The sequence below is a fragment of the Microtus oregoni genome, unplaced genomic scaffold, assembly GCF_018167655.1.
Source record: "Microtus oregoni isolate MIOR12 unplaced genomic scaffold, Mior012 000012F_ref0000307, whole genome shotgun sequence".
NCBI lineage: Eukaryota > Metazoa > Chordata > Mammalia > Rodentia > Cricetidae > Microtus > Microtus oregoni.
Genome location: NW_024543071.1, coordinates 17,466,535 through 17,488,763, shown reverse-complemented (window position 1 = coordinate 17,488,763; position 22,229 = coordinate 17,466,535). Strand labels below are relative to the sequence as shown.

Sequence of the window (22,229 nt, the reverse complement as noted above, 5' to 3'; positions counted from 1 at the left end):
ATTGCTTAAGAAAATGGCTGGCCTCTGGATGATAAACCCATAAAAGCAACACGGACTCACAGCCATGATCCCACTAGAACTTTCTGTTTCAGGAATACATTCTGTTTTGTTCATTCTAAATTACAGGCCACAACTCATTAACGGGACAAAACTCCATTCCATGTGTCTTGACAAGTGTTTTTATTTTTTTAAATGAAACAGACCACAACAGAATAGACTAAGAAAATATCACAAGGTGCTACATATCACAAGAGCAATACCATTTAGTGGGACTTTTATTTCAATTAAATATGTATATCCATCTGTGTGTCATTATGTAAATATTTGCCATAATTGCCCAAAAACAAAAGACAAAAACAAAAAAACTAATGTCTCAGACTAGGGACACAATCATGCAGAAAGATCAGGGAGACAAGAGACTCTGGGTGAAGATGACAGGTTTTAATGCCCCAGCCGACACCCACAGTCACACCCGGCTCCTCAGACAGCGTGATCTTTGGGACTGGACTTTGTACAGAGTCAAGCAACACGCAGAAGCCCACGGCTCCATGCGCAGCACTTCTGCAGAATGCTAGAGGAAGGCAAGGGAACTACATCTCATAGCAAAGTACTTTTTATTCTTAAATAACTTTGATTTGCTCTGGTTTCTAAAAGGCTCTAATCCCCTGGGCCTCCAGTTCATTTCAAGAAATGTCTTCTTCACGTGGGGCCAGCAGCGGCTGCCTCACCACGGCCATCTCTAATCCAGGATATGGACAACTAGGTTTGCGCAGGCAGGGAAGACATGACACTGAACCGCTTTGGTGGTGTGGACTACGTGGGGTTTCTTCACTGGATTTTGGTAACGGCTTCATGGATGGAGGTAGCGACATAATCTAGGTTTTTGGTGGTTAAACCGCACATGTTGATTCGACCGCTCGGCAGCAGATAGATGTGCTTCTCGTTGACCAGATATTCAACCTGCTTGGCTGTAAAGCAGACAGGAGAGCAGAGTGGTGAGTTAAGTTGTGGATATCCAGAGACCACAGCACAGTGGCACTCTACCCCCTTTAACATAGACAAGCTAAACAAAAGGAGCTACTTTGTCCTTTGTCCAATCAGCAAATAGAAAACTACTTATTAGATCCTGAAAGACTTGTCTGTACTTAATGTCCAGTTTTCAGGGTGTTCACAATATGACTATAACAGAAGGGTAGCTGTGAACCTGGGACTACCCCCCACCAGACCCTGCACATTAAACAGCCTTCCCATTGAGAATAACCACCAGACATAAGTCCACACATTGAGAATAACCACCAGACATAAGTCTGCCCATTGAGAATAACCATCAGACATAAGTCCGCCCATTGAGAATAACCATCAGACATAAGTCCACACATTGAGAATAACCATCAGACATAAGTCCACACATTGAGAATAACCACCAGACATAAGTCTGCCCATTGAAAATAACCACCAGACATAAGTCCACACATTGAGAATAACCATCAGACATAACCCATTGAGAATAATCATCAGACATAAGTCTGCCCATTGAGAATAACCACCAGACATAAGTCCACCCATTGAGAATAACCATCAGACATAAGTCCACACATTGAGACCATCAGACATAAGTCCACACATTGAGAATAACCATCAGACATAAGTCCATACATTGAGAATAACCATCAGACATAAGTCTGCCCATTGAGAATAACCATCAGACGTAAGACAGTATATTGATAGGAACTGGTTACACGACCAGCTTTGTGTCTTCCCCAGGCTGGCTGCTTAGACCATTAACAACCTCCATTCAGCATTTCATGTCACAATACATGTGACAGGAGCCCACCAGGACATATTGACAAATGACATGTGACTGAACGAAGAGGCTGAGAAACTACCCAGACCCCATGACCAAGGACCACCAGATCCCCATTCAAACCTCAGCCTCCCTGGATGCAATAATCTTTTTTGTACACTGAAGATATGCCTTTGCCATGGTACCTTCTGATTGGTTTAAAATAAGGGGAAGAAAAATCTAGAACTGTTGCTCAAAATATGGCAAGTGGTGTCAAATGCTAAGAATAGCCAGGTTCAGTCTTTTCCTACCACTTTGCCTACTCTGATTAGCAGTAGCCTAAAGCTTTTAGATGGCACCCAATGCTCATTTGCATATCACTATTTTTACGTGTGCACACAATAACTTCTCAACCAACGAATTCTCTACCCCACACAAGGACACCTACACCTAAGTGAGCCATCCGCTACTTTCTGGGGCAGCCTCATTTCGACACAACGTCGTTCAAGAGGGTCTATAATACCCTCTTGATCACGTCTTTCCCTTTATCTCCTTTGGGTTTTTTTCTTCTCGGCCCATTTCAAACTAGCATTCCGACAGCCCGACATTACACTTGGCTGAAGCTTCTAGTTTCCCACCTACAATGGAACCCAACATATCCACTCCTCACTAGAGTTACCAAGAGGACAGGTCAGCAGCCACTCTGCACCAGGCTAACAGCAGGTACCAGCAGGTGCTCAGAAAGTAATGACTTATTAAATACATGGTTCCTCTATCATAAGGGACCGATACCGACAGCTGACCAAAGTCATGCCCACTAAATTTCCTATCAGCTTTTAATCCCAACTACCTCTCCAATTTTTAAATTTATGACAAGGAGAGATAACTTTCCAGCATCTCTTTGAGAGTACTACCTGAAGACTGCCAAAGACCTGTTAAGAAATTGGTCCCAAGCCAGACAGTGGTGGCACACACCTTTAACCCCAGCACTCAGGAAGCAGAGGCAGGTGGATCTCTGTGAGTTTAAGGCCGGTCTAGACTACAGAACTAGTTCCAGGACAGTCAAGGCTGTAACACAGAGAAACCCTGTCTCGAAAAAGCAAAAACAAACAAAAGGAAGAATTTTGGTATCTAAGAACTCAAATGTAGTATTTATGATTAAGGTAAATGATTAAAGTAAAGCCAAAGGCACCTGGCAATTTATGAGAAACTGAACATAGATTAAAGATCCAAGTTACAAATCCTGTTATTTCCCAGCTAGCTCTAAGCCACTTTCTAACCCATAAAAATGAAAATACCAAACCATGGGTCAGGAGGGCAGACCACAACAATAGCTCAGGAGGTACGACTAAGAAAACCTAACTTGTTCTGATCCAAAATAACATCTGACCCAGTGACAACAGTTGGCCAAGAACTACTGCATCCACACACATACGTGTGCTCAAAAGGCTGGGGGCCACTTACGGTTCAATCCGGTAAAGCTGAACATTCCAATCTGCTCAGTGATGTGAGACCAGGTCCCGGGAGTCTTGAGGGCCTCTAATCGTGCCCTGAGCTCGGATCTCATGGTCAGAATGCGGTCAGCCATTGTCTTCACATTACTTGTCCTGAGACATGGACACTGGTATCAACACCCGTTCACATAGATAAAGACGGTTCACAGAAGTATATAAGTTTAAAAACTGTAATTTAGTTGGGCGGTGGTAGTGCATGCCTTTAATCCCAGCACTCAGGAGGCAGAGGCAGGTGGATCTCTGTGAGTTCGAACCTGGTCTGGTCTACTGTTCCAGGTCAGCTTAAGCCATACAGCAAGACCCTGAACCCAAAACAAATAAACAGAAAGCAAAACATTTTGCAATTTAAATTGAACACTTAACATGAGATCATGACCTACTATGGTACCTGTGTTCCTAGACAGATGGACTAACAGCCAGAGACACAGACACAAGGAAGGGTCAGAAAGAACTGCACTTTCTGATAGAGTCCAGTGCTGCTCTGTGGTACTACGGCTGGAATGCATTAAAATCCCAGTCACGCTTCACCGGGGTGCTGATACCAATAGGACCATGTACTCCGTTAGGCCTAATGGATCTCCCAGACATTACATGAAAGCCACGGTCTTCTCAGATAAGATAAAATACAGGTCTTCACCCTTCTCTACAGTTTCACTTCCTGTGGTCTCAGCTATCTTTGGTTAACCACAGTCAGAAAACACTAAGTGGAAAATTCTAGAAGATTTCATAAGATTGAAGTAGCAATTGTTAAAGTGTAATGTTACAATGACACCACTCCTTTATTAGTTATTATTACTAGCCTCTTTTACCATGTCTAGTCTAGGAGCTAAACTTCATCATCCTGTAAATTCACGGCAAAAAGACGGAGAGCCCCAGAATGGTCACACTGCCTTGAAGTCAGACAATCTATTCTTGCAGGAACTCCTGTGTTTCAGCTTTACAGAGGGGACTGGACAGCGAAGGAACGAGGAACCGACATCCATCGCGGGGCTACCGCACATCTCAGGCGCTGTGCTACCACACACAACATGGGTACCAGTCCCACTTTATGGAAATACCTGAATTTCAGAGAGGTTAAGAGTGTTCTGCCTCTCCCACGATAAAAGGATAAAACCTAGGCAAGTGCAGCTCACAATGCAGCTCTGCACCCCACCCTCACATGTCAGGGTCCAAGCCCCTTACCACTCCTTAAAGAGCTCAGGGTCAGAGAGGGTGAAGGCCACGATCCGTGCTCCCTGCGCAGGGGGATTGGACCAAGTGATTCGCACAATCTTCTCCATCTGGGAAAGGACCCGCTGGATGCCGTCGGATTCTTTTCCAACCACGGTCAGATTCCCCACTCTCTCATCTAAGGAGAAGATAAAGGCCCAGGCTTAGCTGCTGACGCAGTATTGAGGGGGCAGGGAGGCAGGACAGTGACTTTGGAAGGCACTCACTGTAGAGCCCGAAGTTCTTGGAGAAGGACTGGGCACAGAAGAGCTCGAAGCCTTCAGACACAAAATAGCGGACAGCCCAGGCATCTTTCTCTAGGTCTCCAGATGCAAAGCCCTGATAGGCTGAGTCAAAGAAGGGGAACAGAAAACGGCGCTGCGAGGAAGAAGAGCAAGTCAGAGCAGGACGTCCTCCATCAGCAGCCTCAGACGCGGGCCCTTCCGTCCCGCTCTGCCCTCAACTGTCCTGTGTGCGCTCACTGCCACTCTGCATCTGTTTCACTGCACAGCAAGCAGCAAACGACCACTTGTCAACCTCCCTTCTTCACAGCGTGCTGCGTGAAGCGCGGGGGTACTGTCCTGTGGCAGTGGATCCTTCTGCAGGAATTCTGGCAGGATAACTGAGGTACCAGCTGCCCAAGACGAAGCAGGCCATCTATTCTAATTGCTCTCGCCTCTTCAGAGTCCCCCATGCTGAACCTGCAGCTTTGGCACTGACTGGACAAACCGCTCCCCTCCCCCGAACTGTCCAAACCAGAAGCCTGAGTGGACCTTTACTCAAATCCTGCAGCTCATCCCGCACATCTTAGCCCCTGATCCCTGCCAGCCTAGTCTCCTGAGGAGCTGCTTGCACCTCCCTTTCCCCACCGCTTCCCACTTCATCTGGTTGCTAGGAAACGCCCTCTCGGGCACTGGCAGCATCAACTTCTCTCCCAGCTGTCTTGCAGAGAGCCTCGCTCCACACATGTCCGATGTCACATGGCTCCCGACACTGTCTCAGCTAACTTCCCTCTAACCTATTCCACACCGTATCATCAGGGTGAACTTAAGGCTCAGCCCTATTTACTCTCTAGACATATCGCCTACCCTCCCTTGATCTCCCAGAACTCCAGGCAGTAATGCAAATGTCCTTCACTTCTTACATAGAAACACTGTCTGCCGGGGTGGGGCTGTGGCCATGTTCCCCCTCTGCCCTTGCCAGCTTTCCTTCAGTCTCCTCCAGACAATGTCCTCTCATCTCTTCCCTTCCAGGACTCAGTGTGGAGACCGCTTCTTCCAGGAAGACTAGCCTATCACCAGCCGTAAAATCCGAGCTGTGCACCCCGCAGAACTCAGCCACACAGCGTCTCACGGTATCAGAACTGCTTTAATATTAAACTGGTCTTCCCAATCTGGCTATGCGCTCTTCAGGGTAGGGGCTGTGCCTGCTCTGTTCTCTACCAGACCCCAGGGTTGCCTTGTAAGCATCCCATAAACACGCTGATGAAGAATATACACTTTGAGCTACAAATTCTCATCTAGAAAGCATCCTAAAGAGATCAAGTTTCACTCTGTGAAGAAATCAGTTCAAGAAATATGAAATAAACCTGAACATTCCTCAACTGATTTGCTCAATCCCCAAGATGTTATATTCATGAAAGGATCATATGGCCATGAGAACTGATGCTGTCAAACATTCAATGGTGTCATATGAAGAGACAGAAGGGGGAAATGCTGCAAAAATCTTTACAAAATGATTCCACCTTTATAAAACATATATATTCCATTATTCCCCCCACCAACACACTACTAGTGTCTGGTGGGGTAAGAGGATTTACAGTTAATATCTATTTTCTTCTTTGGACTTCTCTCCACTTTCCAGATCCTCCAATAAGCAGGCTGTGTTTTAAATAATTATCAACAACTAGCTAAAATTAAGCCGTACGCCCTGTGTTTCAGATGCTCTGGAAGAGCAAGTACCTTCATGACGTCAGCAATCTGCTTCCACTGCTCTGGAGTCGGGTCGGTCCCGGTTGGGTTGTGTGCACAGGCATGGAGGACGAAGACGGAGAACTCGGGAGCATTCTGAGGAGAAGAAAGGTCCATCAGCTCTGACACAGCAGGCAGTTCAGGAGATGGTCAGCAGTACACGGGACCCAATAAAAGGGCAAAGGGCAACCACAGTCTGAGCTTTTCACATCTCGCTCTTACGTAAGCGAGCGCTCTCTTACATGCTACTTCAAATGCACTATCTGATTTAGCACTATCTGATTTGGAGAAAAAGTCTCAGACTCTCACTTATCAACTGATCCAAAAGTTTTCCAGCTGCTCCTGACCCCGCAGAAGTCTCCACTGCTCTTCTGTACCACCCACCTCCAGATCACTCAGGAAGCCCTGGAGGTCGAGGCCTCTCTTCTCCGCATCCCAGTAGCGATAGGAGCGGATATCCTTAAAACCGGCAGCAGAAAACACGGCATTATGGTTCTCTGAAAAGTAAAGGGACAAACATTAGGAGCTTTTACGAACAGGGGGTGATGGTGTAATCAGAAGGAACACAGGCAAGCCTCAGGCTCTCAGGCCTGGCGAGCACTGGGCGTTGTGAGTTAAGAGTACCTACTTAGCCTAGCTACTGAGCTAGAGTACCAGGAACAAGTCAAACCAGTTACAAGAACTCCAGACTTGCAGCCTACAGTGCCGCCTCCTGCATTCACCTTTATACTGGAAGCCCTCAGCATGGGCTAAAATGCAAGACTGGAGAATCTGGGAAAAGGTGTCCCTGGCTGAAATATGAGCAGCAGCTGTCTCGGGATGCTGCCTTCCAGATACAGATTACCCCTTCCAGGCCATCACTGAGTGTCCTCAGGTCAGCCCTCCCAGCTACTCTGCTCTCTCTCCCAAGGCTAACAGGCTCACCCCAGGTTGGCGACGATACATAGATGGGCGTGTCCTTGTTGTCAATGCCGTTGTACCATCGCCCTAAGAAATCAGCTCCGATTCGAAGTGCACCCGTTCCTCCTAAAGACTGCACACCTCCGACCTAAGAGAGAAGATTGGGGGGTCACAGAGTGACGATGGTGACATCACTTAATACTCACAAGAGTAAGACAATAATGATGACCTACTTTGTGCCCGTTCTTTACAAATCCCCTAATGTAGGAGTTCATCAAAGCTTCCAACAATTAACTAAGATCCTTTGAACTGCTCATATTCACCAATGGGGAAACAGAGATGGGAAGGTTAGCGATAAAGTCCCTCCTCTGTCACCAGCCAGAGAGCAGGGTGGCCAGGTTCAAGTTCACAGTTCCAAGAGGAACTTCCATTCTGAGGACAGGTAGAAGGACCTAGGCCATGCCAGCGTGTGCCTTGGAAGGGAACCCTTCTGTTCATGGTACCCATCCAAAGAGCACTCCTTTCAGGAGAAGTCCTGGAAATACACTTGAGCTGGCCCTTGACGCTATCCAGAACAGTTTAACCCTGGAAATGTGTTCTCCCTAACAAAGATAAGAGGCAGATTCTTTCCTCCTTCTTCAGCTTCCTCTCAGCTCTGAGTCCTAATACGGGCAATACTAGAAACCCCGTTTTTACCATTAACAAAAGTATTTCCACACAGGGTCTTATTTGGTCCTCACATAACCCTCAAAGTAAATTCTATGTCCCCAGTTGACAAACGAGGAAACAGATTGAGAGAAATAGATGGTTTGCAAAAGGACAGAGAGCAGGTTAGAGTCATGGGTGGGCACAAAATGAGGCCTTCCCGCCCTGGGTCTGGTCACTCTGTCTTCTGTATGTCACTCCATCTACCTCTTTGATTTGACCTTCAAATTCTAGTGAGGCTTCAGCATAACTCCTTCAGTAGAGAAATGACATAAATTAGAAGCCACCTAATATGTCTACAAGAGTAAGGAGAACAAAAGGAGCACGTGGGAAACATCTAGAGAGAAAAGGATGTGGCTGGGGATGTAGTTTAGTGGTAAGGCATTTGCCTAGCATGTGGACGGCTCCAGGTTCAATCCCCAGCAACACGTAACTTAAAAAGAGAGCGAGCCGGCAGTGGTGGCATATAATCCCAATATCTGGGAGGCAGAGGCAGGCAGATCTCTGAGTTCGAGCCAGCCTGGTCCACAGAGCAAGTTCCAGGATAGTCAGGGCTACACAGAGAAACCTTATCTCGGGGGCGGGGGTGGGGGGAGCACAGAGCTGGGCACTAAGCTAACACTAATACTAAAAGATAGCAAAGGAAAACAGTGGGGGCAGGGGATCCTGACACTAGCTCAGCCCTCCCTCCTGTTCCGGAAGCAAACACAGAACTGAAAATGCTCCTTAAAAACATGAGCCCACTTCACTAGCACGAGCTACCTGGCACTCCTAACATATATGACACATGAAATATCAAACATTCAAATCATCATGTCCTGAAGATTTAAAGACTAGACGGCTTCAGTGCAACGTAAGTTACTCTAAACACCAGTAATCAACAGAAACCGCTTTTTATGAATAAATAAAGTAGCAATTTGGTCTTTGTGGAAACTAAATTTTAACTGAGAAAGTCCTATATATTTGGTAAGAAGGAAACTAGATAATATCTAAGGAAGTAAGTTCAGACAGTTCTTGGAGTCAGTCACCTTGGTTCAAGTTGCTAAGCAGAGAGCAGAGGTAGCCAGAACAAAGGAGCTGAAAGGTTAAAGCCGGACAAGACAGGCTCCACGTCTCCTGGCTATGTGGACACTGCTCTCCAGGAGACGAAAGGGACATTTTGTTGGAGTCCTAAAGTCTGAAAATGAAAAAGTGGTAAGGAACAGTGAAAGTCCCAGACCTTGGGCTAATGTTCAACCTTGAATGGGGGCTGTATGTATAAGGAGAACAACATTACTGCTCAACTCTGTTCGCTCTTCATGGCTTGTCTCCACTACGCCTCTTCCTATCCTGTCCACTCCAGTTAAAACTGAATCTAGCCTCCCTCCCTCTCTCCGCCATAGCTAGCATACCTCCCTCTCCTCTCTCTCTACGGCTTCTGTCAACTTTAACACAGTAAGCTGAAGCAAAGGTTGTCTGTATGGTCACCTGGATGCTAGTACCATCTAGCCAAGTGTCCAGCCCTTCTGACAAGCAAGTGCATGACGAACTCGAACAGCCAAGACTCTCAGAAGTCCCACGAGCTAATGTGGAATGTGTGCAGAGTAAATGAGCCACGGTCCCTGCCAGGATCACACGCTGTTAGAGAAAAGGCTTATAAAATTAGACATCGCAGGGCGCTGGAGACACCGCGCAGCAGTCGCTGCTCTTTGCAAGAGGACCCGGTTTCAGTTTCCTGAACCCACAAAGTGACTCACGGCCATCTGAAACTTCAGTTCCAGAGGAACTGAAACACTCCTCCGACCTCCATGGGCACCAGGCACACGCGTGGCTCACATATTCATGAAGGCAGAACACTCACACACACAAAATAAAATAAGGACATTTTCTAATTAGACATCATAGTTAAAACACAGTGAGTTCTGCTATTCCCACAGACAACAGTCACACCATAATTCAAGAGAACCTAAAGAACTGGCCACACCTAAGAAAGTGGATGATTCAACACAGAGCTGACCCTTGGTCAGGTCTTGAGGGTCTTAGAGGCAGGGACGAGGGAGCTGGGGAGGCAAAGGAAGGGCGTTCCACACAGTGGGAAAGGCCAGGCAAGGGTTCTGAGTGCTGAAGGCCTGTGGGGCTGAGGAACAGCAATGCTCTCAGGATGGCAGGATCCGGCTGGAGCAAATTCTCAGGGCAGCAGTGGAGGCGGAAGCAGGTGGCACAATCAGCTCTTTTGATAGGGAAGCTCTCCGGCTGTGTGTGGAAATCGTACTGGGAGGAAAAGGAGACCAGAAAGTCAATGAGGCTGCCGTAAGACCACGTGAGCTGATGGCGGGCTGAACTAAGTCATGGAGAGAACTTCCAGGAGAGAGAGAGGCTCAGTGCTAAGGAGCAACTGGTACCTAGGGCAAGGCAGCTGCTGGGAAGTATCCATAAAGACTGATGATTAGGTTCTGAAATCAAAAGACAATGTAGATGAACTAGACCAAGGCTCTGTTCCCAGGTCAAGGCCATGAGATTGGAGTCTTAAGAGCTCAAAACCCAGATCCATGAACAAAGTAACCACGTGAGAATGCAGTCTTCTTAGAGGAAGCAGCTCCCCAGCATGGCCTCTCATCTGCCAACAACTGCAGAGCCAGACCCCCACCCCAGCTGCTCACTTTCAAACTACATCAAGATCGTCTACAACTGGTCAAACTGCAGAGAGTAATTGTCAGTGGAGTGTACAGCCACAAATAGGACTTCTGTAACACACCACACACACACACACACACACACACACACACCAGGCTCGGGGACTGCTGAAGTGTACAGCCACAAATAGGACTTCTGTAACACACCACACACACACACACACACACACACACACACACACCAGGCTCGGGGACTGCTGAAGTGTACAGCCACAAATAGGACTTCTGTAACACACCACACACACACACACACACACACACACACCAGGCTCGGGGACTGCTGAAGTGTACAGCCACAAATAGGACTTCTGTAACACACCACACACACACACACACACACACACCAGGCTCGGGGACTGCTGAAGTGTACAGCCACAAACAGGACTTCTGTAACACACCACACACACACACACACACACACACACGCCAGGCTCGGGGACTGTTGAAGAAGGGGTGAGAAAAGAGTCAGAGGCTGGGGAGGACTGGAGCAACACAGTACGTTCTGGACCCCTGCCTCGTGGGCCCACAGCGGCTGTGGCTGCCTGTATAAGAAGACCACGCCAGTCAACACTCTAGCACAGGATGTGGAATCTACGAGCCCCCACCCCAATTGGGGAGCTGTTGAGAGCTGATGGCTTCTGGAGAAGAAAAGGTCAGTTTTTCTTCAGGCTGTGGCCACTGGTAGGCAGCCTGGTTGGCCCCATGCAGCAATGGATGGATGGCCTTATATCCATGAGTACACCAGCAGTACAAACTGGACTCGGGGTATTATTTTTTTAAAAAGCAAAAAGCACAAAGTCAGAATCGGGGAGGGGTGGATCTCAAAGAAGTGGAGCTGAGTACACTCAAAATACAATGCATGACATTCTTAGATGATTAATACAACTATTATATGTTCTAAAAGACTGTTCACTTTCTGGGGAAACACTGGATTTTCAGGGCAGCTTTTAAAGCCACCCCTCCCCACGAACACCTTCAGTTCCCTGAGGCAGGTCAAAGACTTCCACAGAAACCTAGTCCAAACTTCGATTACTTGTCTAATCAGTGCCCTGGGTTCCAAGGCCTTCGCCAGAGCCTGCCTCCTGCAAGATCGAGCAGGACGGTGCCTGTGCAGTGTGTGCAACCTTAACTTCACCTTGACACTTGGCTTATCAGGGCACCTGGAGAGGAATGTGCCTCTATAAACAACAGGTGGGGAACACCTCCTGCGACTCCACAAAGGTGGCCTTTTCAAGGTGTGACCCGTGGCCTGCATTACTACGTGGCCTGGAAGGTATCAAGGGCAGCTGGTTCCAATTGCACAACACCTGACCTGACTATAGCTCTTCCCTTTCCACCACCCAGCCGGGTTTACACCTTCAAACAACACTTTCGTTAGGTAAGTCCTGCACAAACTCGGGTCTTTAGGCAAGTTGTAGTGAGCCGGACAGGATCGCCATTACAAGATGGCGCCGACATCCTGTCTTGTTGGAAATAAACAACTCCATATTTGGCTAAGCCTTTGAGAGCTGCGTGTCCCCCGCTTCCCGCATGCACGGTGGATAAGGGTCCCTGGGCCTATCCCGATGCAGTCTAGTGTCAGCTGTTGGTGGCAGCCAATCACAGGGCGACCCGTGTGCCATTTCCATTTATAAGCAGCTGCCTTAGTGCTCTCGGGCCCCCTTCGCTTCATGCTCTCTCTCAACCAAGGGCACTCCAGTAAAGCGTGATCTGAGAAGAATCCTCGTGTGGTGGTTGTTCTTTCTCGCTGGTCGAGAAGTCCGCCGCAGCAAGTGTCTTTACAACCTAGACTGGCTTCTGACTACCTCTGTCCCTGGGCCACTCCCCACACGCCTGTCCCAAGAGCAGCACTGCTGATTGCTTTTATCTTCTCTACTTCGCTGTTTTCAAACCTGCAGGTACTTTGGAGTCGATGCTGGCACGTTTTAAAAATAATCCCGTTGCGGGTTGTGGGGAGAAAAGAGGGCCGTGCCCCTCCAGGATTCTGATCAAAATGGCTTGGCATGGGGTTCACAGGGTACAGTGTACAAACTCACAGGTAATACTACGATATGGCAACAGCTGAGTCGGAGCCCTGGCTGGGTACACACATCCTTCAAACACAGCTCATGTCCCACCTGCGGCCTCAAGGGTCTCTCTCTCCCTCAAATCTCTCCATCACCACTTCTTACCACACACTCCCTATCGCACAGGGTCCACTCCCAACACACACTATCCGTCCACATGTTCCCACATGTCTGTAGTTGTAACACAGGCAGTGAAAGGAGAGCCACTAAGGGAAAGGCTACAAGAATCAGCAAACATACGGCAGGGCAGGAATTCTGGGTCTTGAATGCTGAGGGACCACAGACACCTTCTGAGATTCTGGTTAAAATCAAGGCAACTTTTCCCCCAGAAATAAACAAAATTCTGCATATACTTTCAGAAAGCCCCTATGCAAGAATTCCTAGTGGGATTATGAGCTACAGATTATCTTCGCTCTAGACTGAAGATACAGAAACCAAGTAGGTAAATGACTTGCCTATGGCCAAAAGCAGTGGCAGAGACGTGTCTATACGCCCCCAGACTCTTGGGATTCCATCAGTAACTACTGCCTGATGATGTACTGGGCAAAACTCATCAAGTGAAGCTGAGCTCTGGACGTGGCCACACTGCCTGCTCACAGCCATTAAAAATGCATTTGCTGGGCTCAGTCCTGAAGAACACTGGATACTCTTACAGGGGACCTGGATTCGATTCCCAGCACCCACATGGCAGCTCACAACCATCTGCAACTCCAGTCCCACATGGCAGCTCACAACCATCTGCAACTCCAGTCCCAACGCCCTCTTCTAGCCTCCTTGGGCATCAGGCACTCACAGGAAGCACAGACGTGCATGCAAGCAAAATACCACCCCCCCCCACACACACACACAAAATCAGTGAATAAATAAAACTTAAAAGAGGTCAGCTTGCCTTCAAAGAATAAATAACAAAAATTTATTTTCTGACAATTCTCAAGACATAAATTTCAATACTTCAAACAAATTGACTTTTCTATTTTTTTTATTTTTTAAACATTCACAGAAACTATTCATACCCCAAACTCACCCGATTCTCCTTGAGAGCGGGGCTGTTGTCCCCAAGTACGAGGCGAGAAGCACAGGTTCGGAACTCTGCCAGGCCCAGGATGGGCAGGTACTCGTGGTTGAGGCTACTGTCATTAGCAATCTTCTGTTCCACCTTCCTCACTACTGGCAAAACCCAGGGCTGAGAATCATCTGTGCGGTATGCTGCGTGCAGAAAGAGAGATATACATGAATCTCAGGTATCGTCGAAGCCAGAGTATAGAACTGCGAACAGAGAAAATTCTACTGCTTTCTGCAAACAGAGAAAATTCCACCAGCTTCTAGTCAAAGCAAAGCAGAATAGAGACAGAAATACAAAGTGCATTCACATGCTGGGCCAATTACTGGGTTAGTGGTGGGCACACGGGACAGCCCTGCTTTTACCCCGGGCAGATCACGCAGTTTTTAATGTGATCTCCAGAATTAGGATGCTGAGATAAAAACTGGAACATCACAGATACAGGTCAAGAGAGAGGGAGATGTCTACAAACCGCAGCCGTCTCTGAATGCTGCAGATACCAAGAGTGCAATCAGTCTCTATAACCATGCCTCCAAGTGAGTTCCACAAAAGCCAAGGTCAGGCCCAAACTGCAGCCCACAGCCTCCTGTGTCCCAGCATAGCTATGAACGTGACCAAACAGGTCTGGAGACAATGACAATGTCATACTTCAACATCAGAAGGTTGGACACATCTGGCTTGGAACTACTTCACAAAATCTCTGCACCTCCAAACACAAACATGGAGAAAGGAGAAGATCGAAGGACGCCTCCTCCAGTTGTCCCAAAGATGCAGAAAGAAGCATGTCACACAGGAAGCCAATGTCCTGTGCCTGGTGTCCAGCAGCAGTTACGCAATGACCAAGGACCCACTAAAGCACATCTTTGTCCTCTCTGTGTATTTTGAAATCCGCCAGAGTTTACTTTACCATTGTCACTGTTCATACACACCAGCTACCTCATGTCGCTTGTACTGATCTAACTTTCTCTATTTCACAGCATTTAATGAGCCTACATTGTAAACCTCTAAGCATCTCTTCAACATTTCAGAGTGCTTAGCCTGTCCTTAGGCCACTTTGACCTTTCCTACTCCGATTCCTCACACATACCACTCTAAAGTTCTGCTGGGCTGCAGCTTCAGCGGGCAGCTGCGTTGGCCTTGACCCTCACACCGAGACACACACCACACACACATACCACTCTATCCTCCTCCCCTACCCCCCCCCACACACCACTCTATCCTCCTCCCCTACCCCCCCCCCCCACATACCACTCTAAAGTTCTGCTGGGCTGCAACTTCAGCGGGCAGCTGTGTTGGCCTTGACCCTCACACCGAGAGACACACACACACACACCACTCTATCCTCCTCCCCTACCACCCCCCCACACACACCACTCTGAAGTTCTGCTGGGCTGCAGCTTCAGCAGGCGGCTGCTTTGGCCTTGACCCTCGCGACAGTCTCTCTGACCTGACTGCCAACAGGGGTCACTTCCCTCTGTACTCCACTGTGTAAGCCAGTCAACAACCCCACGCCTGCACTGAAATCAGATTCTAACAGTGAGTCGGACTACATTTTATCTTGTTAATTTCTGTCCAATTGGCAGTCCCTGTCTTTGAGGAAACTCATATTTTAGAGTGTCTTAACTTACTGAACAACATACATTAACTGTAAGAAGTTCAGGTAAGCCAAGGGTAAATGCACGCCACAATCCCAGCATTCCGGTACAGGAGCAGGAGGGCACAACCTTCTCATCTTCACTGCCAGTATGCATACTCTTTCATAAAATATGGATCTTACCGTCACAGGGTTTTTCAACACGCGCTTTTTTTCCTCTTGAACCTATTTTATGAGTATCTCTTCTCATCAGTAGGTATTCTGATAGGTAAAAATCAGGTTCTTCCTGATTAGGTAAAAACTTCTTATATTTGTTGAAGGGAGTTAGTTTGATTAGCTGAATGCTATCAGTCATACTCTTGAGACTGACTGGCCAACCCAGAGGCTGTAGGCGGGGGCGGGGCTATCGCAGCTTGACTGCCACATTTTTATGATGCACTGATACACTTCTCAGATTTACAGATGTCACATATTTGGAAAATACAGTTAGCCGACCAAATAGAAAATAGACATACAGCTTAGAATGGAATTATAGCTTATAAAGTATTTTGTTTGCTGAACACATTTTGGCTTAGTAGTTTTACATTTAGAAGTATTTTCTATAAATATGTTCATGCTAGTGATATCAAAATATTCAACACAATGTTTCTAATAGCAGATAATTAAAATCATGGTTAATAATTAATAACTCGTACACAGAAAAGAGTATTTCCTCACCTCATAATAATGTTGTAAATAGCTCACACACAAGAAAAATTTCCAGTTACATTTATGGTAAAAGAGACGCAAATAAAAACCACCTTGAGACACAAAGTGCACATTCATACTGGGAATTTCCTGGGGAGGCCGTGGGGAAGCGGACGCTCTGCACACGGCTGGTTCAAATGTACACTGGTGATCTTCGTGAAGAGCTGTGGAGAACAGCCTGGAAGCATCTGTCCAGACACACACATATCAGCACCTTCCATTCCAGCCTGCATCTTACAGATGTGCTGTCAGCACGTGAGACGACCTACCGCTGAAGCATTGCTTTAATATCCTACGATCGTAAACAACTTGGGTGTCCAACATGAGACTGGCAAAATAAAATCTGGTTTATTCATCAGTTAGGCAGCTGTGGAAAAGAACAAAGCTGCCTTCTGTGTACAAATACGAAGGGGAGATCAGCAGGAAAAGCAAGGGACAGACCAGTATACAGCGTGCTGTATATTACCAAATACAAGAAGTTATATTTGCTGTACATCATGGGAAACTTCTGGAGCTGTATGGAGAGGGGGGGATTTGGGAACTAGGCAGATGAAAAGGGTGGAATGGAGACATAAAGATACATCACCTGCCAGAATAGTTACGGATGACAACAGTTGCTCACTGTTGGCTTGTTGGCTAAAGGAAAACGAAAGACCAAAATACCTACTTCTGAGAAAGAGCTATTCTTGGCCCAGAGCACCAAGTCAGGCGCCAAGGCTACACTGCTGAGTACTCCTGGAAGTCTCTGGGGAATGGATTTTAGAGGGGATGCCGTTACTGTAAATGTCAATACTACAGAACCTTCATCCTTTGAAAAGGAATTCAATGTTGGGAAAGGAGGAGCTTACATCAGTCCTGGTAAGAAGAGTTGAACAAACTGGATGGCATGTATGGAGACAATTGTAAAGAGGTGGTCTCTTGGGGGAGCCCTACAGCTCAAGACCACTTCAAGGGTCACAGAATGGATGCATGTCTGGACCACACAGAAAGGATAATCTAGACTCACCAAATGTGAGCCTTTTTAGAAAAGCCAGGGCCATTAACTTCAGATCTATGACTGGGTATTACATACAAGATAACACAGGTATATGTTATAACATACGCTATATGTTAATATTTATAATGTCATTCCTAAATTATTGTAAAGTAAGTAGAAAAAAGCCATTGTACTGCTGTTCTTACCATTGCTATATACACTAAAAAAACAAAACAAAACAAAAAACACCTGCAATGCTGGAGAAGGGGGTTGGGAAGAGGCACTGTTAGCTGTACTGAGAGAAAAGGCCAATTGCCTAATTCAGCAGCTTCCTTCTCGTTGCCCAATTTCTCCCAGGTTCAGTCCTAGACATACCCTAGCGTGTTGTGTATCTTAGTGAAGCAGGATTGTAAACTACTCCTGAATGGCTGAAGCAAGGAAGGCCAGCGCTGTGGATAGCCACCATGCATCTCTCCTGGGGAGTTCTTATTGCCGTCCTGTTTCGTTCCTGCTGCTCATCCTCCCATCCCTCATCTCATCTTTCCACGGGCGCTCACTGCCTTGACCAGGCACCGGCTAGAAAAAGCTACAGCGAGATATCCTTTCTCCTAGGAAAAGCAGCACTTTGGGCTTGAATTCTCCATGCTGAGTCAGGGAAGACCTTACAGAGGATGAAGTGTGAAAGGTAAATAAAGAAGGGTTTAAAAGGCAGATGAGGGAAGAGGTTACATCCTAGTCAGACAGACAACTGTGCCAGGTCCTCAGGAACGGGACGGCATGAGACATTTGAGGCTCTATAATTTCCTGCATCGGGAGCAGGCTCTGTGAGGGACCAGCAGGGAAGGAGGAACCGCAGGGAGCTCACGGTCTGGGGACTTTCTGTCAAGGATCTTCTGGGACATCCAAAAGCAGTCACATCAGGAGCTGTACACTTGAACAGAATCGTCTGTAGGAGACAACGGAAAACAGACTCCAGAGGACCAAGAGGCACGGCTAAATCGGAAGGCTCCAGAAATGACCCAGAAGAGAGATAATGAAGATGTGAAATAAGACAGTGACGATGGGGGAATAAAGACAAAGGGTGATACACAGATGGACTTGTGAGGACATAAAACTGGAACCCAGAGAACAAACATATACAGGTGGGTCCGGGAAAGTGTTGTTGGTGATCCCAATACCCATCTAGTCTGGATTATAAGTGGGTGGTGGGGAGGGAAGGGGCTGATGAAGATACAGAACTTAGGGTGAAGAAGAGGAAGGGTACTAGGTGAGAAGACACACCGTGGAAAGATCTCATAATTATAGACACTAGTGGGAACTGAAGCCATGGTAATAGCAAGGATTTACTAAGTACTCTGCACATTTCTTGACTCTCATTTAATTATTTTAACAAACCACAAAATAGATGGGTATTAGGAATCAGGAAACTGAGGCCAGAAATTATTTGCCAAAGATAAGAAGAGTTAGCCTGGAACTTCTGAGTTCTCGCTTCCTTTCTTTACGATCTTAACAGGTGATGCCTAAGGAAATCACAAAGTGCTCGGCCCAGAGCCTCTATCAGGAGCCTCCTAATCAGCCTGCTGCTGAGATCTACCCTGTGAGCCTGGCCTTTCTTCCTGAGCGAGCTTCCGAGGCAGTCTCACAGGTGAAGAGCAGGCCCAGCAGTCTTGCTTTGCAGGAAGAACAGGGTTAAATAGTCCAACTATCACCCGCATCACCTCCTCCTACTGGCGCCACCTCCCTCACCCAGGCACACCCAAGAGCCCCTGCACCTATGCTTCTGAGACCCTTCTCCACCTGTGCTCTGAGAAATACCTGACACAGCCATCTAGCCAACAACTGATATCTGAAGAGGGGAGGAGCCCCACTGAAAACAACTACTAAAGTAACTAAACCAAAAGAAGGGTACATTCACATTTAAAAAAAAAAAAGAAACTGGAGGCTGGAGAGATGGCTCAGTCTTCTCTGTGCCTACCACGCATGCATGAGACAGGACCTCAGATCCCAGGCATCCACATAAAGAACTGGGCATCATGGTGTGTAACCTAAAGCTTGGGACAGAGGAGACAAGCAGATCCCTGAGCTCACTGACCTGCTAGCCATGCCGTCAGTGAGTGAGCTTCGGGTTCAGGAAGAAACACTGTCCCAAAAGAGACAATTGTGCAAGACAGTGTCAAGAGCTGGCCTTCACATGAATATATACACTCACAGTACTGGGGGCGGGGGAGGATTTTGCATCAGGATGGACTTGTGACTGTCTATCCTTAAAGGCACTGTAGTCAGAGGCTTTGAGAAACACTAAGCCCAAAACTCCATCAGCATTGTGCTTAACAGCGAAAAAAGACCTGCTCTGTTTAATGACAAGAAAACTATTGAAATTAGCTCGGCATGCAGAAAAATCTCTGGGGCAACTGTCTGTGGGTGGGAACCAGCTTAACGAGATTAGAGTAGCAGCTTATTCTAAAACTGTCCAGCATCGCTAGAATGGGAGAGGAGGAGCTCCCATTACCTTTGACCTTGGGAGGAAGCATCATCTCACAGTCAGCAATTAATTAATCTCCTTGACCAAGAGTGTGCTGGTGTGTGTGCATGTGTGTGTGTGTGTGCGTGCGTGTGTGTAAAACAGGACGTGCACATGCAGAAGGAGACCGTTTATTCTACTCTGCTCAGAGTAGACGCTGATCTGCCACCTATCACCCACACAGAACAGGTCACAATAATGACCAAATACGCAAATACGCAACGCCTTTCACCTACATGTCACACGTAATTGTTCTTTTAGTCCATGGTTAATTGATAGGGTCAATACAATTACCCCACACCGCAGATTTACCCTCTTAATAGAGCGTGTGGGCAATCTTGGAGTAGACTTTTGATAGATTCTAATTGTCATTCATTCCTAATACCCCATTCTACCTCGGCTTCAAAGGCATTAAATAAACCTCATTAGACCACAGTTGGCACCGGGCACCCAGGGCTCCTGCAGGTTACTGGCTACCCCCAGGCCAGCTGAAAGTATGCAACCGATAAAAGGCCAGAGACCCTGGGACCTAGGACATGGCTAGAATCCCAGCTCTTCCACCTAGGGGTCAAACTATACTTTCCCCTGGGCTTCAGCCTCCTTCCTTGCAAACAGGAGAGTCACAAAACAGCTCCCAGAAGTGCTGTGGACAGAAAGCACACAGACATGAACAACTCATTCACTCCTGTTCTTAGGTTCCTGGAAAAAGTGGCAAAAGGCATATCACTGCTGAGATGGGAATCTTGCTGAAGGCTGATCTGGGTTGTCTGGCCTGGATGGGAATCTTGCTGAAGGCTGATCCGGGTTGTCCGGCCTGGATGCTATCGCAGCGAGGTTTTTGTGTGCATGTGTATTTTATTCCTGAACCAACGTCATAAATCATTTTGTTTTTCAGTTCTTAGGCTGATAACTTTCATTCAACGTTTTTTAAAGAGACCCACTCAAAGAAACGCCGCAACAGCAACAGAAATAGCTGGTTATATAACTCCTGCTTATACGCTGGTTATTTCTCCTGCTTATAGCTGGTTATAACTCCTGCTTACACGCCAGCCCTCATTCAAAGCCTGCGATTGTGTTTAGTCGCCACAAAAACCCTGTAAGATGGGCCAAGGCCCTCGACCTCATCAGTTCTTCTATATAAATCAGGCTGTAAATAAACACTTGGAGGTTCTGCACTGGGTTTAAATAAAGAGCTTATACAGTGAGCATTCTGATTTCTATTCAAGACCATCAGCATTTCTCCTGTTCTGCTGGCTGCTAAAAACATCATATTTCCCTCCACTGGAGGAACAACTAACACTGACTTTTTAATGCTTTATTTTGAGAAGTTTCAAACATACATAAAAGATGAGAAAACGATATATGTCATTTATGTCCATGTGCCATCGCCCACCGTCAATACAACAGCACTGAGGATTTTCTCTCATCCCTCTCCTGTTCCTTGATGGTGTGTGTGTGTGTGTGTGTGTGTGTGTGAAGGGTTATGCACACACTTCTATAAGAATCTTAATTCCGAATCCCCTTCACATCACCCTCGGCTACAAAACAATTGTTTCTTCTTCCAAACTTTCTAGCATCTTCAGGCTGTCACCCACCACCCTGTTCACTTTTCTGCCGTTGGTTGGCTGGCCTCTATATATGGACCAACGCAAACCAGGCTCCGTAGAGCCTCCCGCATCAAAAGGACGGTTACAACAAAGTCGCTGGAGGCTCCAGTTAAAAGGAGTTTCAGGCACTCTCCAACACAAACGTCCTTAGCAGAAGGCTAAACTGGTTCAAGGAAATGAAGCCCCAGGTGTGTGAGCCCTGAGCTGGACTGCACCTCATCTGAGAATAAACCAAACCGAGATCTTTCCTCACGTGGTGTGACAGGCTTCCTAACTGGTACCTGCTGCTCACCTAGCCCAGACCACAGTTCCACTAGGCTAACAACTCTTTCATTCCCACTTCCCGGCTGACCATGACCCCAAAGCTACCAGACTTCTCCTTCCGTACAATCCCTGGCCGTCTCATTGCTTTGAAACATGTACTATAAAGAACACAGGATGGAGAAACAGAAAACCACGTTTGTGTTCCAGATGCTACACCTGTTCTGCGTGACCTTGAACACGCTGCCTTTTTCCGAGGACTCCGTGTCACGATCTGCAAAATGGGTAGGTTGGTGGACGGCCTCGTGGCCCCAGCCTTCTCACCCGGGTCCCCTCTCAGGGAACACCAAACTAAGCCTCGGCTCCTCCCACGGTGCCCCCCAAGCTGCTCGCATTCCAGGGCACTGCATCCTTACCTCCCACGCCGAGGTTAACCTTGCGGGGATCTGGATCCTCCCGGAAGTCCGCAGTGAGCTTAAAGACCAGAACTGGAGGGGCCTGTGGAACCTGGGCAAAGACTGATGGAGGCGCCATCCTGAAGGAATTTGCCGAGACCTCGAGCGCGAGCCCAAAGCTGCTCCGTACGCTGCGCGGCGCGGTGACCGGAGGAGACTCTCACCTTCACCGGCGGGCGGGGACAGCCC

At 47.4% G+C, this 22,229-nt stretch overlaps 1 protein-coding gene across 1 annotated transcript; it reads right to left on the bottom strand.

Annotated features, from left to right (window-relative positions):
* Positions 1 to 163: 163 nt before the first annotated feature.
* Got1 (glutamic-oxaloacetic transaminase 1) lies at positions 164 to 22,219 on the bottom strand. Its single transcript, XM_041661582.1, has 9 exons — positions 22,002 to 22,219; positions 13,844 to 14,025; positions 7,401 to 7,524; positions 6,861 to 6,973; positions 6,468 to 6,572; positions 4,734 to 4,884; positions 4,480 to 4,645; positions 3,248 to 3,390; positions 164 to 968 (listed from the first exon to the last, which is right to left on the bottom strand). Exons 1-9 carry the CDS (start codon positions 22,117 to 22,119, stop codon positions 829 to 831), a joined length of 1,242 nt encoding a protein of 413 aa, XP_041517516.1. The 5' UTR covers positions 22,120 to 22,219; the 3' UTR covers positions 164 to 828.
* Between the last annotated feature and the right edge of the window lie 10 nt (positions 22,220 to 22,229).